Raw genomic sequence first — 17,460 nt, forward strand, 5'->3', positions numbered from 1 at the left:
ATGATTGAGTCATTACAGTGATTTACCAATGGCTGTATGTGTTCGTGAGCCGACATATCAATGGCTCTGGTTCTTATGAGCTCTTCTGCTTAATTGTGACCCCTTCCAACATGTCGTTGAGGCAACCCAAGCGATCTATGCAGCAGAACCAGAGGTATGGTATTGGTATATGGTGTCAATTCTCCCTTCCTTGTCAAAACCTGGTCTTTACCCACAATGCAACTGAAACGCCAACCAGTTTGGTCTTGATTTCAACTTTCCCACACATGCAGTAGCACTACTGGACCACCTGTGAACAAACCCACTCTCACTCCCGTGTCGTCAAATTCCGACTTGTCTGTATGAGACAGTCAAACAAACACACACTTTCTCCCAGGAGACCGCTGTTCATGTCCTGTATTTCACATAACAAACTTAACCTTAAGCTTATCTTAACCCAAAGCAGGATATTTTCCTAAACCTACCCAAGTACTTTTGTTTCACAAATCTAACCGTATAGATTTGTTGTGCGAGTCAACCTAAAAATGAATTAAACCCGAGTTTCAAGTTTACTTCAAAAAGACACTACACATGTCATAAGCGGAAGCTTGCGCCCGGAAGCAAGAGCATATAGTTGCTGCCAGTTCTACCAAAAACATCACACATTTCTCCAATATGTCGGATTGCTCCTTTTTTTTATGAGCTGTCATAATTAAAACCCTCAGAATTAAATTAAGATCGGTTTGTCTCAGAATCTTTCTTGACTAACCAAATCAAGTCATACATCTTAAATGCAAATATCACATATCCATCAATTTTCAAATTGGTTTATCCTAAAAAATTCAAATTGAATAAATCGATATTTAAATCTCCTGTAAAAAGGGATGTCCAGATAATGCAGAACAAAGACAATAATCTGAAAAATAAATAAATATTGTCATATTGAAAGAGTTATAAAAAGATGTTGACCCATCCTGTATTTTTCTGGGAGCTCCAATGAACACTGGTGCCGTTGTGAAACCGAGCACCAGTCGGTGAGTTATCTACCCAGACAGAAATACTAGAAACCATGGAGCTGCAGGGTTACGGATTCTGTTCCTTACAGTTCACCATCAATGTTTTAAGTTCAGCAAGATCACCTTTTCTTGCTACACTGACTGAACCACAAACTAAAAAAAAAGGCATCATCATCAACAAAGGACTCAACTGTCCATTCAGACACTAAAGGCTCAGTTATCTCCTCCACCTATCATCTAAAGATCCCTCAGTGTTCCCGTCTTTTATAATTCCCCCTCAGCACCGTCATGCAACTTTGATGCACAGTGACCCTGTTCAGAGCCTGTGGGAGAGGATGTGGGTTGACACAGCCCTGGGACTGTAATAGCTGTGGCTCTGCCGTATGGCGCTGCTCTCACCCCCGATGCTTGCAGACCTGACACCGGCCTGCTGCACGAATCTTACGCAATAACTTCGCCTGACCGCTCCAACATGGAGTTATCCAACATTTACCGAGGCCATTTTTAGTCCCTCAATCATCTGACTTTGTCATCTTGAATTATTCGAAATTGGCATGATTTTTTTGTAACTGACTCTTCAAACATAATGTCTTCTTGGGGTCAGGCAGCTGTTTCGCATTCGACACAATTGGTTATTGAATACACAAACACACAAAAACAAGAGGCAACAAAACAATCATGATGTCCACAACAACAACAGCAGCAGCAGCAGGCTCCATTAGCAGCTCCTCACAGCTGCCAGCACACAGTAGTACAGTATCATCACTAATTAAGTCGGCTCACACATCATCAACATGACTGTTAAAGGGCCTGAGTGAGCTATCCTATTTTCATTTTTCTTGGGAGTAATCGGGCTACAGGTCCTCAATTCAATTAAGAGCTGACCAGGGATATATATCTGTCAGTCTCTCACACAGTGAAACACCTTCACAGGACCAGTTATAGGAGGAGTGGGGGGGGGGGACACTGAGGACGTTTTGGAGAAGTGGAAATCAATAATTGATGATGGTGATGGAGGACTGCGCGGTTTGGCACAAAACACAAGCGCACGATTGTCAAGATGCGCACGACGGATCTGATCTAATTCCCCTTAAACCCTTAGGGGGGGTAATAAAGCCACCTGTGTGTAAAGGTGCCAAAAGAACCGGAACATTGAACCCCTACAGTGTAACGGGAGCGTTTCAAGGTGCCTGGATCGGAGGCAGACTCAGCGAACACAGTGTCCTTTATTTCTCCTATTCTGTTGGATGCAAAGTCACATGTTCCACCTCCTGTCCTCTCTCAAGGTGTCGAGGGCAGCTGACTACACCCACACCACCACCCACACCTCACTGACTCCTTCATGTGCCGGCACTAGCAGGACCAACTAGATGCTGTGTCTCTCTTCATGCATGCGGTATCCGGTACCGCCTGTCAGCCGCCTGTCCTCGGTGCTATTCAGAGTCTAACGTGCCGGACAGAGTGGAGGGGACAACATGCAAACCACACAGCCCACCTCATCCTCCTGCGGCGGCGGGTTCTGCCTCTGCTTCGGCTGCTCCTTGGTGGCCGTCATTGTAAAAAAAAAAACTTCCTTGAATCCTGTGAACAAAACACGCAAGAATCCCGTTTTTCTGCGAGGAACCAAAAAAAGTCAGAAGAGGAGGAAGAGGAGGAGGAGGAGGATGCGGAGGCAAGCGGCGAGCAGAGCGCCGTCTTGTCAACTGCGGAATCTTAAACAGGAGTGGGAGCGAGTGAGGATGGAGGGGAGGAGGATGGAGGAGGGGAGGAGGGAGGGGGAGGGATCCGTCACGAATAAAATATCTGCGAGGTCTTGGACGCGAGCGTCTGACGAGAGAAGCCAACGTGCGTTCACATCAGGGGGGGGAGAAAAAAGGGGGTGAGAGAGAACCGAGAGAGAGAGAGAGAGAGAGAGAGACGAAGTGTTCTCACATCTCACCACCCCTCTCTCTCTCTCTCTCTCTCTCTCTCTCTCTCCACTTCTCTCACACGGCTGGGTGAGGAAGGAAGCGGTGGGCAAGCAAGACAACTCTCTCTGTCAGTGGTGCTGGAGGATGGTGGTGGGGGGGGGGTATTGCCCAGAGAGGAAGAAGAGGAGGGGGTGTTCAAGTGGTCTTGTGATGGTGATGGTGATGGTGAGTGAGGGGGGTGGGGGGTTTGCAGACTGTCCTTTGACGCGCTGTGACAGTTTTGTTAATGTCTGGTGAAATCACGGCCCGTCCACGAGCCCCCGGGCTGGAGCTGTGATGCAAGCTGGAGCACGCTGAACGCTCATCTCCATTCCATTGCGTGGGCACACACACACACACACACACACACACACACACACACACACACACACACACACACACACACACACACACACACACACACACACACACACACACACACACAACACAACGCCTACCTCTTTTCGACCAGGCACCGTGTTCTTAATAAGCCGGCTGCTTTCTCTCATACTGACAATCCTGTTGTTCTGTTTTTTTTCATCATACAGGAGCCCGAAGCTTCAACGGTCAATGAGGAAGGATTCCGTTAGATACGTTGGGCCCGGAGATGCAACTGCGTCGGTCCTTTTGAAGTACTTAACGGTGAAGTGACACCTGTGAACCCGCTGTATGAGACTCACCGCCGGGCTTATGAGAAGGCAGTCCTGTCTGCTGGAAGCCGCTTTATCAGCACACAAACAGAACGGGAGGATATGAAGTCTGCTGTCTCTAATGTCTCTGCCAGGCAAGGATCGATATCTTATATCTGCATTTGACTTTTGACTCTGAACCACTAAGCTTATTAGGGATTGGGAGGCGTAATAACTAACGCTCAGACTGTTGCTATATTGAACACTGATGAGGCGGTGAACAGCAGTGCATCATATCCCAGTAATACTAACTGAACCTCACTGGATCCTCCAGATCCTCTTCAAGCATTTACCCACATCTGTAGCAAATTACAGTTTGATTTCAGCCTATATGACTAACTCAAAAAACTCATAACTGATAAATATATAAGCAAGCTAAGTATAACAAAATGTGTTTTTCTCAGTTCTGTGGATTCCTGGAAAGTTAGACAGTGTAAATAACACTGTATCCACCAACATAAAGTCTCTGAAACCCTACTGGAGAAGTGGACATTGATCCTCCAATATCACCCCGTGACCCCTCATTCTTTGTTTGGAAGCTCCTGAACTCACATTCCTCTCATCTGTACAGTTACAGAGAGGAGTTCACAGTAAACAGCAGCAGAGTAGAATGTGTTGAAAAACCAGCCCTGCTCGTATTATAATAAAGGCACAAATCGATCCGTGTGCTCCATTCTGTAGACAAGGGTGATCAATCCCACTTTGAGAAGTTAGTCGGTCCAAACTGGCCTACGGGCAACACTCAGCGCCGCTACTGCAGCTGCATCGTTATGAGAATCATTCAGGGCCCCATGATTTAGTTAGTACAGCTGCTCTTCTCTAACAGAAGTAGTTCTGATCTCAGATGTATTTGTTCTACTTGTGCTCCGATGTTTGGAGTCTATGTATCAGTGGTACTAAATACAATGTACTGCTTTAACTTGTAGTACCTTTAGATTTTATTGTAACTTCTGTTGTTATGTCGGTCATGGTCGGATAGACCTGCAACGGCGGGAAATCAAAAAATTTGATGTTGGGTCCAATATTGCCAACAATACTTTCAAACTAAGAGCACAAATCTAGAAGTTTAATGATGTTATCATGATTTGTATGGATCAACTTGAGCCTGTAAACAATCATGGTAGACAGAGATGACAAGTTAATTATGTCGTTAACTCAAGAAAACAAGCCTTGTTATCTTGAGATAACGAGATAATTACCTCGTTATCAGGAGAAAACAAAAGTTCCTTTTCTACGATTACTTATAATTTACATTTAGCGTAGAATCGGCCTACGGTAAATACATTCAAACGGCCAAGAAAGAGCTGACAGTGACTTGACGAAGTTTCGGCATAGTTTCTCATTATGATGTGGATGGATTTACATTTGAATTACTTAAAAGACACTAAAAGATGCCTTAGTGCGGAGGCAAACAGAGGCAAAACGGCAGTATTTGACGCCTTTTGAAAGAGACCAGGCTGGTAGTATAATCAGCATTACTTCAATCATAATGATTTATTCTAATAACCATATTTTGACACGGGGCTAATCTGCAAAACAGGAAGCCAAACTGAGCTGATGATGCAGTAATTACTTTAGATATTGTCTTTCAGTGGTGCAAAATCCACTACAAAGAACCAACTGACTGAATGAAATGAACCGTAGACTTTTTTGGCCCCTTTTGGACCTTTGGGCCGTTGCTCTCCTGGTAGCCCAGCCTTTATGTCGATAACCAATAAAAAAATGAAAGTGGGCATTTGCTCTTCAGAAGCAGAGCTTGGATCCAACACAGAGTGACAAAACAGAGTAAATCTACAGTCAAATATTTCAAGGAATTGGGAGAACTGCCAGCGAAAGACCTTCATACTAGCACCGAGGGGAGACGAAACATCCCTCTTACCCAAAACACCGACGCTCAAATATTGACATCTTGTGTTTGACCTGTTGAACCTTCAGAATGTCAAAGACGTGAATTTATTATACAGTAAACATAGTGGGTAACAGATGTGCAAACAATACCCAGCGGTCGTCATTGAAGGTCAATGAAAGTGTTTGAAGTTGAGGTGAAAAGCAATAAAAGAATCAGTTTCATTCTTTGTGGGTGTGTCGAGTGCCATTAGCAGAGCTCACATTAGCATAAATTCCTCTTAACCTTTGCTCGTGTGCACCACTTTTGGAGAGACTAATGGTGTTTGCCCATTTGGAAGAGGGAGCGCTACACACATTGGATCTGCTAGGATGATGAATCCATCTGATACCCTTTAGTGGATTGTTTTCATCTAAAGGCAAAGGTTGTTTCTACATTGGTTAGCCTCCATAAGCACCTTCAGAACGGTGGGCTCTATCTGCCCATGAACGGTTATGGTTGGACTGTTATGGACATTCAGTGCTTCCGCTCATGGTGCGACTACAATATGTCAATGCGCATCATGATGTTAGTCGGCTTTATACAAATGTGTCATTTAGTTTTGAGGAACTGTACTACTTCTATAAAGGCACGTTTTCTACAGGTGATATTGAGTAATGGTATTAAAGGGTATATTTGCTATTTTTCAAACCCCAGTATTGCGGGAGAAGGCTACAGCCGGCAGACAATAAACCAGCTGTAATGCAATCGTTTGGTGCGACCCCTCACCATCCATGTACGTCCACTAAAAGCTCTTGTTTTTGGTGCTGACAGCCTCAGATTGTTATGACGACATTGTAGTAAGAACCATATAGAGAAATAAAACGCTTCTCCTAACCCTTAGCTAGACCCCGTCTTTTTGTTAGTTTGTATATTGTTGTGTGTATTTTGAACATTATTATTCATGTGTTTTCTGTGTCTATTTACTTAATTTGAATTTACTCTTATTTGATGTTTATCTTGGTCTTGTAAATGTGCGTATACAAATGTAGTTATTTATTGTTTGTTTATTGAAAATGGGATAAAACTGAAAAGCGCTGAAGCGTAGCCCCCCCCCACCACCACCACCACAAGCTCTGTCGGCACTATTGCTGTTGGTTGCACTGTTGTCGCTGTTAGCACACGCTCCAAGACAACACAGCTCCCAACTTGGCAACGGAGGAGATCCCTGGATAATAGCTATGCTCTGTATTGGGAATTTAGCACCTTTAAAACTGCACTAATGAGTACTAATGAATTTCCCAAAGATATTCTTGTTAATATATCATCCATTTAAAATCAATTATAATCTAAATAACTCACTTCAATACCAACACTGTTGATTCACCTTTTCTTCTTCCCTTGCTCTTACTTTTACTACCCAATAAGTATTTTCTTGTCACCCTGTCACCACTGAGTAATTACACAGTATCTTGCAGGCTGTAATCTAAAGCGTTAAGCAAACCGTCACCATTTCAACCTTCAGAATGCACACAGAAATAAAAAACAAGACAAAAAATACCAGTTTTCTGGGGGACATTAAAGTGAGTCGGGACAATCTGTATTTTCAGACCATTCCCGATTGATGACTTACTGCACATTCACAGCTGGATCCGTGTCTACTTATACAGCCGAGTTACAGCCACAGTGATTGCAGGAGGATTGCTGCAGGATCTGTTATTTCTCTGAGAAAAATATCTGGCTCTCCTCGAGATGTGCTCTTTCTCCAGCTTGTTTAAGGTCTGCTGAGGATCTTTGAGCGAATACAGCTCTCGGTGTCCCGCTTCAAAAGCAACCCATGCATGACGCTGTGAGAATAAAGGTGGCGGCGTTAAATTCAAGCAGGCAAGATCAAAGACAATGCTTTAAAAGATATAGGTTTGATGTGGGTTTTTTTCTTTAATAAATAGTCAAGTAAGAATCTTCATTGGCATTTTTTGGGGTTAATAGCTAAACATGCTGCACCTCTGCCCGTGCAGTGACTCTACATGAGAGTGTGATATAATATAATTGCTAAGGTGAGGTGTGAAATTTAAGGTAGAGACAGTGAGTAGTGCCAGAGACAGAGCATGTGGGGGTAGAGAGACAGGGAGAGAGGGGGGTGATGGTGGGAGAGAGCTGGGGAGACAGAGTGGGAGTGAGAGAGCCCCGGGGAGGTGTTCTGCTGAGGTGTCCGCTGTGGATAAACTATTTATGACCCTGGGGCAATTTAGTGCAGACATCCAGGAACTCCACACGGCCGGGCCGCCCATGAAAGTTTCATGACCAAAACGTTGTGTGGCTTAACCGGAGCACCGCAACACTCAGCACATCGCACTGTGACTTCTAACTGGGGTCATGACAGTAAATAATGACATTGGAACTTTACATTGGTAGGTAGTCTGACTATGCTAACAGTTTATAATAACCATCATTAATAAATGGTAAATTCATGGTTAATTAAACTTCAGTAAAGAGTTAATTTACTGTTAAATATTGAAATGATAATTAATCTTGTTAAATAATTATTTGTAATCCAATTATTTATGTTGTTCTATCATTAGTTTGTGAAATATAAGATGAACTCATAGCTGATAAGATATAGCAATTACATTCTGATTACACAATTTAAGTATTTATAACAGTTTATTTTTTAATAAATCTAACATTTTACATATACAAGTCTTTGTGTAAGTATTAACTATCTATCTTAATAATGTTTATAAATGCTTTTCAAAGTATTAATAAACCATTTAACGAATGCTCATAATCAGCAGTTGAGATTTTATAAAGCCATACAGATATTGTTTATAGATGGTTTATAAACCAATTATTAACTATTACCAAAGTTTAATAAATATCCGGTCCAGCTATCTATGTGATGTTATTATCTATTTATTATAGCTTTACAAATCATAATCATTAACAAATGCTTAATTTCATTTACGTAACATTGCGAAAATCAGGCAAATCCTGTCTCAAAGCGATGCAGAAAAACTAGTTCATGCATTTGTTACCTCTAGACTAGATTACTGTAACTCCTTATTATCAGGCTGCTCTAATAGGTCTCTTAGATCTTTACAGTTGATCCAGAATGCTGCAGCACGTGTTCTAACAAAAACTAAGAAAAGAGATCATATTACTCCAGTATTAGCTTCTCTGCACTGGCTCCCTGTTAAATCAAGAATAGAATTTAAAATTATTTTACTTACCTACAAAGCTCTAACTGGCCAGGCACCGTCTTATCTTAAGGAACTTATAGTTCCATATTACCCAACTAGAAAGCTGCGCTCAATCAATGCAGGGTTACTTGTGGTTCCTAGAGTATATAAAAGTAGGATGGGAGCCAGAGCCTTCAGTTATCAGGCTCCTCTTCTGTGGAACCAGGTTCCAGTTTCAGTCCGGGGGCAGACACACTCACCACTTTCAAGAGCAGGCTTAAGACCTTCCTTTTTGATAGCGCTTATAGTTAGGGCTGGTTCAGGTTCGCCTTGGTCCAGCCCCTAGATATGCTGCTATATGCCTAGACAGCCGGGGGACTACCTAGGATACGCTGAGCTCCTCTCTCCTCTTCTCTCACTCCATCTTTATGTATTAATCTCCTATTTATGCACATTACCGATTTTGCTTCTTCCCCGGAGTTCTTGTGCTTTCTCGCCTCGCAGGTTCCCAGGAATCGGGGTTATATTTGGACTGTCATCGTGCCACCTACTGAGGCCCTGCTGACACCCACTACTACTACCACTATCATTATTAGTCAGATTACTATTATTATTGCCTGTACTATTACGCTTATTGACTTGCTTGTACCCTGGAGTCTTTGTGCTTTCTCGCTTCGCAGGCTTCTATAAATCGTGGCTGTACCTGGACCGTGGTCGTGCATCCTGCTACGGCCCTGCTGACACCGACTGCTACCACCATTATTATTACTAGTCACATTACTATTACTATTACCTGTACCATTAAGCATTTTAGCTTTACTTCCACCCTGAAGCCCTTTTTGCTTTCTCGCTCTGCAGGTTTCCATGAATCGTTGTGGTACCTGGACCGTAGTCGTGCCTCCTGCTGTGAGCCGACTGACACCCACTGCTACTTCGATTATTATTATTAATCACATTACTATCCCTATTTTCATAATTATAATTCTACTGTAATAATTGCTGCTGTTATTATAAGTAGTCTTATTATATGAATCATTTATGTCATATACATTGAATGTGTTGTATCTCTGTTATGCTGTTCATTCTGTACACATGACATCTATTGCATTCTGTCCATCCTGGGAGAAGGATCCCTCCTCTGTCGTTCTCCCAGAGGTTTCTTCCTTTTTTCTCCCTGTTAAAGGGTTTTTTAGGGGAGTTTTTCCTGTGCCGATGTGAGGGAAGGACAGAGGATGTCGCATGTGCACAGATTGTAAAGCCCTCTGAGGCAAATTTGTAATTTGTGATTCTGGGCTATACAAAATAAACTGAATTGAATTGAATTAATAACTAATAAGAGGTAAACATGATTCATTATCATTTCATTGTTTGTGAAAAGTAGAATAACTCTTAACTCAAGGTGGATTAAACTATGAATTCACTATTGTTAATGTTTATTATAAAGTGTAATTTTTCTGGGTACAAAGCAAAATCGCGAACACTAAAGTCATAATGTGTGATTGGTCCCTTTCTCTGATCTGTAGAGAGCTTTAATGTGAAATGTTGATAGAGGGGTTTTAGCACCTTACACAGATGATTATTACAAAAGTAAACCAACCTGAAAGTTTTTCTGAGCAACACCTATTTATCAATCCATTACTTGGACCGCACAGAGACCGCACTCTGTTTTAAAGTTTACTCGCTATTTGCATATCTGCACCAATATGAGGATTGCCTTGAATACTGACATGAAAAATGGTCGATTTGACCAGCAATTTGTCTTTTTCAAGCAAACTGCCCCGGGATGTGTAAACATCAGATACACCACATGACCAGAAGAAGCCCCTCCCATAATGACGAGTGTGAGCTAAGTGAGATAATTCTGCAAAATATTTCACAATTCCAAGTATATTACTGCTCTACGGGAAAAAAACAGCACTCCCTCTGAGTAGCACTCTCTATGACAGCTGGGTCTATAATGCATTATAAACATACTTTAAATGTGTTGTAAACTACTTAAAGCACTGTGCTGTTAAAGTTACAAACACTTGTTAATATTCATAATGTTTATAATAATAATCACAACACAATATAAAGCATTCTATTATGACTAATAAGGTCAAGTATATAATTAATGATAACATTTTTGTTTTTGTGCATGGATCATAATATATTATAATACCCATGGTTGTAATACAGCATGTGTTTAATGATTCATTATTAGGTTATTATAAGTTACTCTAAGTGATCATTGTTGCCTTTAAGTAAAGTGAAAGAAAACTGCAAAAATATGCAACAACACACAAAATGTTGTAAAACTTCACTTTAGGCAAACAATGACAACAGAGTAACTTATTGCACATTATAATGCATTGACGCTCTGATTATAACGCATTATAACTGTGATTATAACGTATTATAAGATTATAATGTCCTGCAACTATGGCAATTATAATACACAATGATCGTTGCAGAAAAAAAGTAAACAATTATAAATGATTATGATATAATAATGATAATGTGTTATAAATAGTGGCGTCAAGCATTATAAATATGTATGAGTGCTTATAACTTTAATTACACAGCCATATAAGCAGATAATAACACATTTTAAGAAGCTGTATAATGTGTTATAGACATGGACGTCATAGAAAGTGCTACCAACCCTTTGCGTTCTAAAAGTAAAGTACAAGTCAGCGTTATCTAGAGAACAACCCGTAATAACTTAAACATCTTTAATTGTCTAATAGGTGTTCCAATCTCTGACTGTGCATCAAAGTAATAGCTGTAATTAAATCATTAGACAGGATAAATGCGTGTTGACTGACTGAGGGCTGAATGCATCACAATGAGCTGCAGAAAGCCTAAAGCTTTGCAGGGAAACGTGACGGGATCAAACCAGCAAACACACATTCACTGAGTGAACCTGATGCAGCGAGGCACCCTGCTGCCGACATTGCCACGTCATTCATTTTGCACTCTTTAGAATTCATGTATTACTGTGGCGTCGTCCCACTGTGCTTGTTAATACCGGGGAGGAGTGTGTCGGATGAGCTGAACGACTTCTTAATGAGGGAGTGAGAGGAAGGGCGGATGCAGTTCAGTCAGAAGCCGGCTGATGGGCACATGACAATGAGAAGTTCACTACCCAATCTCGGAGTCAGAGTTAGAATACAGTTTTCATAAAGAACTGTGTGGGTTACTTTCAGCAGATTTTTCCCAATTTACAGTGTATTGTATTAACTACTTGTATTATCGTTGCGTCATTGCAGCCGGCTACACACCAGGCATACCAGCTACACATTCAAATAAAGCGTGATGATTTAGGGCTCCGGGTTTAATTCTTCTACAGCGCTTTCAATTCCATGCTGTCAAAGTCAGACACAAGCTGTTCTTTCTCCCGAAGCTGAGTGTTTTCAGAAAGAATAAAGACCTAAACATCTTTGCTTCTACTGTCAGTTTCAAACGCTCAGAGTTTAAGTTTAATGAATCTCAAATTACCTCCATTGAAGTTTTTTGTTTCATACTATGTCTATCTTCCTTTATTGTAAAATGTGCTGCACTTCTTGTATGAAAGGTGTTAAGCAAATTAAGGTTATTTATTTATTCATTCGTTTATTTATTTATTCATTTGTTTATTTTGTATATATCTTTTATTTTTCATCCACAATCATGTTTGTCCATATAAGAGGTTTCAGAAACAACTTTGTGCAATCAACATTATAAACAGAAACAGAGCCAGACACTGGTCAAAGAGCACTTACTCTCTACAAACACATATTTGCAAATGATTAAATAAGCAAACCATGCAGCTATCATCTCATTAATTCCAACTCCATTCTTTTGTCTCAAGTAGATAATTGGACAGTAAAACAATGTCGGGCGCAAATGAAGAGGAAGTCTTGGCAACACTGGAACCCCTTGAATATTGACCTTTGCCCTCAGACTCAAAATCGTCTTCAGACTGATAGCTGATGGGTTCCGAGATTAAAAAGTATTGAACTCTTTTTGCTGTGTAATATCATAATAATTAAAGAAAAGCTAGAGATTTTCTACAGAAATCAATAAGGGCCAACATTTCACGGTCTATTATAACAATAAACTGTTACACCGAGTTGTAGTGCTTCAGCAGAATGTTTAACAGTGAGGAGAAAGGCTCAGCCTCATCTTACATCCTCAGCTGGTTAAAGCCTCCAGCAGGTTGATGTAGGTGCTAGGACTTATTTGTAAGAGCGGTCTGATGAGTCTCAACGGACATACAGTACAGACGTTGAACACATTAGCCCTGTAGAACTTAGACAAGTCAGACCAGTTGTACGTTTCCTATTGTCCCAGATCCAATGAAAAGAGACAACCCAGCTATAAATGTATCCAACTAACAAGTGCTATGTGTGTATCAATGCCTGATGTATCTTCTTCATCTGTGTCATACGTTTAGTTGATTTCCAAAACACAGCAATGAGCCCCACTGTTGCACTGGATTACATGTTCCCTCATTACCATGAACACACACTGCATTTATTCTGATTTAATCCCACATCGTCCGGTCCAAACTACTCACCAGGGGCCTCATTACAGAAAAATATCTAAATGGCTTGACCTATCTTAACTTAAGTTTGAAAGATTGGAAAAATCCTTCCGTTATAGAAAACAATGCCTCAACTAATTGCAGAGTTTCTTCCTATAACTGTAAATTTGATTCTTCCATGGGCACTCGTCCTGTCCGGCCTGTATCTATGTTTAGAGTGTACATGAGACTGCCTGTGTCTCTGATTGGAATTTACAAGTCTACTCAAGAGCCATAAATTCCATAGCTCTCATAGAAGTCCCTGACTAGTCAACGCACTTTAATGGACAAAACAAGACACCTGTTCAATTGTAGCCATGAGTAGTTAGAGGCAGTAATCATGTCGGATGTAGCACGTCCATCAAATTCAAAAAGAATCGTCTCGACAGTCTTATTTATATATACACACTAATACATGATCCAAGATATTTAAAATGTCATCATACAGTGTAAGTAGCCTTTCAATCATTATATATCAGAGTTTATGTTGTTCACCATCTTCACTATCAATGCAATACAGACCAAACAACAAGCTGAATTCCTAACTCGAGATAGGATTGGATTTCAGACTCGAGAAGTTTCTGCAGTGAGGTCTCAGAGCGCCAAACGTGGATTAATCGACAGCTGAAAGTAGTCCCCGACCAAAACACCAGTTCCTCCTGTTTGTCTGAGAAACAACAGTGCCCAGCTGTTTTAGGAAACAACTGAGCCTTAAAGCATCAAGGAGCTTTAAGAAACAACTCCAAAATATACAGTATATTTGGAAAGAGTTAGTCTTTTGTAGGAACCATTGAGCTTTGAGGGGAGTTGAAGAATAGCAGAACAGGAAGAAAAGTATAGACTGATGCCAGCCTTGTGCTTCAAAGAAATATGCAGTCAAATAAAAAAAATGCCACGTGAAACCTATAAAACTATATATTTCCCAATGTGAGCCAACAATATGAACCCAGCAGGAGCACGTTTCATCTCTGACTTTTTTTTAAATAAAAATAATGTTCCTGTGTATTATCTCTATTGTGAAATATATATTACATGAATAATCTAAACACATAGGCAAGCATGGATAATGGAAACAAGTAGTCAAAACAAAGATTATGCAACAACGATCACGTACATTTCCCTATTTGCTCTATTTTCTCTCTTTCTTCCCAACCGTCTCCTCTAAAAACAAACCCGCTCCGGAATATAAGCGAAAACACACAGACGTGCCTCTGCCCGACACATAATGAAGACAAATTATGCATGTATGCAGCTAGAGGAGACACAAAGCATTATTCAAAATCAATACAGCCTCAGGGTCTTTGCACAGAAAAGGTGGTGGTGGTGGTGGTGGTGGTGGGGGGGGGCCTCCTCTCTGATCAAAGGCAGGCTGAAGCTCTCAGCATTCTCGCTTCTCAAAAGCTTGTTTCTGCATTCCGTGCATCGTGGATCAACAGAGGCAGGCGGAGCTTGGCTGCGGAGTAAAAGGCCGTGAAAGCCCTGAGGCATTCTCTGACATTGGGTGCAGCGTTTCATATCCGCCGTGGAGAAGCCGAGGCAGCATGCTCCGCGTAAAGCCGTCCTAATCACTGACACGAGTTATGCGGAACATAAGGATGTTTCATTAAAGCCATTCTGACGGGCTATGGGTTGATTAGGTAACACCTGATTCGTTTAAATGCCATAGCATGATGGGATGGCTTTTGGATCTTAACATTGACGGTGAAAATAATTCCTGTGACGATGACTGATTTGGAAACATGTTATTTGTTTTTTTCAAAAATAGAAAATCAATGGAAATATCCCTCATTTATGACTTGTGCATATTGTCTATGGAAGCAAAGTATAAACAGGAAATATATGAATATCTACAGAGGCATCTGTAACAAATAGAGGTGCAGCCTCAGGAGGAACAAAGACACCAGTATGCTGAGGATGAAATAGTACATGCATTTGCTGTCATATACAACATGAACATTCACTGGGAAAAATATAAACATAAAAATGATTGATCTTAAGACTTGTTGCATCAATAGTCTCACAAACTTCCAGATAAGTACACAAAGGCTCTGGACTATCCCACTCTTTAAAGCCAGGACCTAGACTGTTCATCGGAGCGCAACAAATCTGATTCCGCTGATTGTTGAGAGTCAGGAAATGTTGAAATGAGATGAGAGAAAGAATGAGAGGGGAAGAGAAATGTGGAGCTCAAAGGAGAGCATTAAAAAGAAAAAAAGCCCTGCAATAAAGTGCAACGGAATGCTGCAAAATTACAGATATGTCCAAGAGCAAGGTCAGTGTTTAAAACGAAGAGAAGATAAAACAAGCAGCCCGGTCTCACCAAATGGCATATGAAAGATAGGACTATTAAGTCATTTAGCTTGAAATAACAACGCTATTCCTGCTTTTGACTGCAATTGTTAATGCATATTACGTGACAAAGTAAAAAAAATTGATAAAGACTACTAATGGTGGGATGGAGTGGGGGTGAATGGGTCAAACAAACACAGAACTTTCATCTAGGAGACCAGTGTTCTTGTTCCAAAGTGTTGAATTTATATATTTTCTGTACTTATGTTGCAAAGTTTATGTTTTACTTCGTTTACGTACTGATTTTGATCCTAGCCATGATCTTTTTCTTAAACCTAACTAAGTTTAAGCCATTTCAAGGTAAAAATGTAGCTTAAAATAACAATAGCATATGTTATCATTCATACGCCTTCCCATGAGATCAGGTTTAGCCTCGATGTCACAACTACCCTGGTGGTACAGAATAAACTACTGTGTAATAAAAATGATATATATGAGTATTTATTTCGGTAGATTCTATTATTATTTCTAACTTCTTATACACAGTCTATGGTTAGCAGGAAGGCTGAGAGGATTATGATTGGTGGATTGAAACACCAATTATCAGCATAGAAGTAAATTAATATTTGTTTCAAATGAGCCTGTTCAATTTTGTTTACCCACTTAACATACAAGTAACAACTTTATGTGAATGCAGGAAGATGTAGATTTTCAAATGTGATATAATCATGGAGTGTGGATGGCAAACTGTTGGGTAGTTAATGAGAAGTAAATGTGGATGACATCTTATCTTTGCTGACTTCTCCATTCCTTTAGCTCACATGACCTGGGTCTGAGAAACCCTGACCTATGACCCCCGACCCCGGAATTGTTTCCTGGATAATGACATCTGGTCACATGTCTTTGCATCTACATCTGATAATCATACTTTATTGTAATGTGAGCTGAGCATGCACATTAGACAGAGATGGCAATTCTGTTGTTTGAATTACATGTCTTTTGAGCTTTTTGTATTTTGAGATCAAAGGAAGAGACAGAGTTAGGTGACCTTTGAACTTCTGTTGGGCAGACCTTTCTGTCAACTGTACATTTACACCTGGCTGTGATCCGATCACAGGTTGTGGTCTGGCTGATCCCAGTGCATTCCACAATTACATTTAGCATTCTCTTGCATTTTACCATTTCAAGATATCTAGAATAAGTTGCAGGGTAATACCAAATGTAAATCATAAGGTATTGTCAAATTATGCTACCGTCCTGCAAATATTTGCTCCATTTTCTTTGCACCTCAAGCCCATAGAACGGATCAATTCAAGGTTTTTCCTGTTTTCCACGGGTTGACTCCATCAGACTCACAGGTCAAGTCGGCCAACAGTAACCACTAATAACATTTTGTTGGTATTTGGAATGTGCCATCACCTGGTTTGTAATAATAATACATTACCAAACATAAAATATGAGAAAAAAGTAATGAAAGCATTTCCCAAAACTCATCTGACACAATCTCAGTAAAGGTTCAGTGTCAGTCAATGTGAATAGAATCAAAATGGCATAAACAAATGTGCACACAGCTAACACAAAATTCAACACTCTATTGAAGGCTCCTAAAACAAAAAATATGCTTTTTTACAACCATAGTCATATGAACAATCCTCCACATACAATCCTCTGAGGAGTTAGAAGTTTGAGCTAACAGTAGTGTGCATGTTCTTCTCAAAATGGATTTAAAGAAGCAAACTTTTTCCACTTGGGGATAATGGAGAGAGAGACTGCAGATGAGATCAGTGGAGATCTGTGTTTCCAGACACAGCTAACTTTAAACTACACCCATGCTAGCTGAAACATTAGCTTGCAACTGCCTTGGGATCAATGATAGCCCAGATAGAAAATCACCAGTGGCCCTTAAGTGGGCCAGACTGCTACAGCAGCAGCAGCAGCAGCCCTCCACCAGACCCTTCAGAGGGAATAGCAGTCCACACCGTAATGTG

The 17,460-nt window shown here is 40.7% G+C and overlaps 1 protein-coding gene across 1 annotated transcript in view; it reads right to left on the bottom strand.

Annotated features, from left to right (window-relative positions):
• Positions 1–2,550, bottom strand: part of LOC129104213 (inactive dipeptidyl peptidase 10-like) — a 113,070-nt gene extending 110,520 nt beyond the window's left edge. The window contains exon 1 of the mRNA XM_054614789.1: positions 2,491–2,550. Coding sequence (XP_054470764.1) covers positions 2,491–2,550 — 60 coding nt within the window. The remainder of the gene's footprint in view (positions 1–2,490) is intronic.
• Between the last annotated feature and the right edge of the window lie 14,910 nt (positions 2,551–17,460).

The sequence above is a fragment of the Anoplopoma fimbria genome, chromosome 16 (assembly GCF_027596085.1).
Source record: "Anoplopoma fimbria isolate UVic2021 breed Golden Eagle Sablefish chromosome 16, Afim_UVic_2022, whole genome shotgun sequence".
NCBI classification, from domain to species: Eukaryota; Metazoa; Chordata; class Actinopteri; order Perciformes; family Anoplopomatidae; genus Anoplopoma; species Anoplopoma fimbria.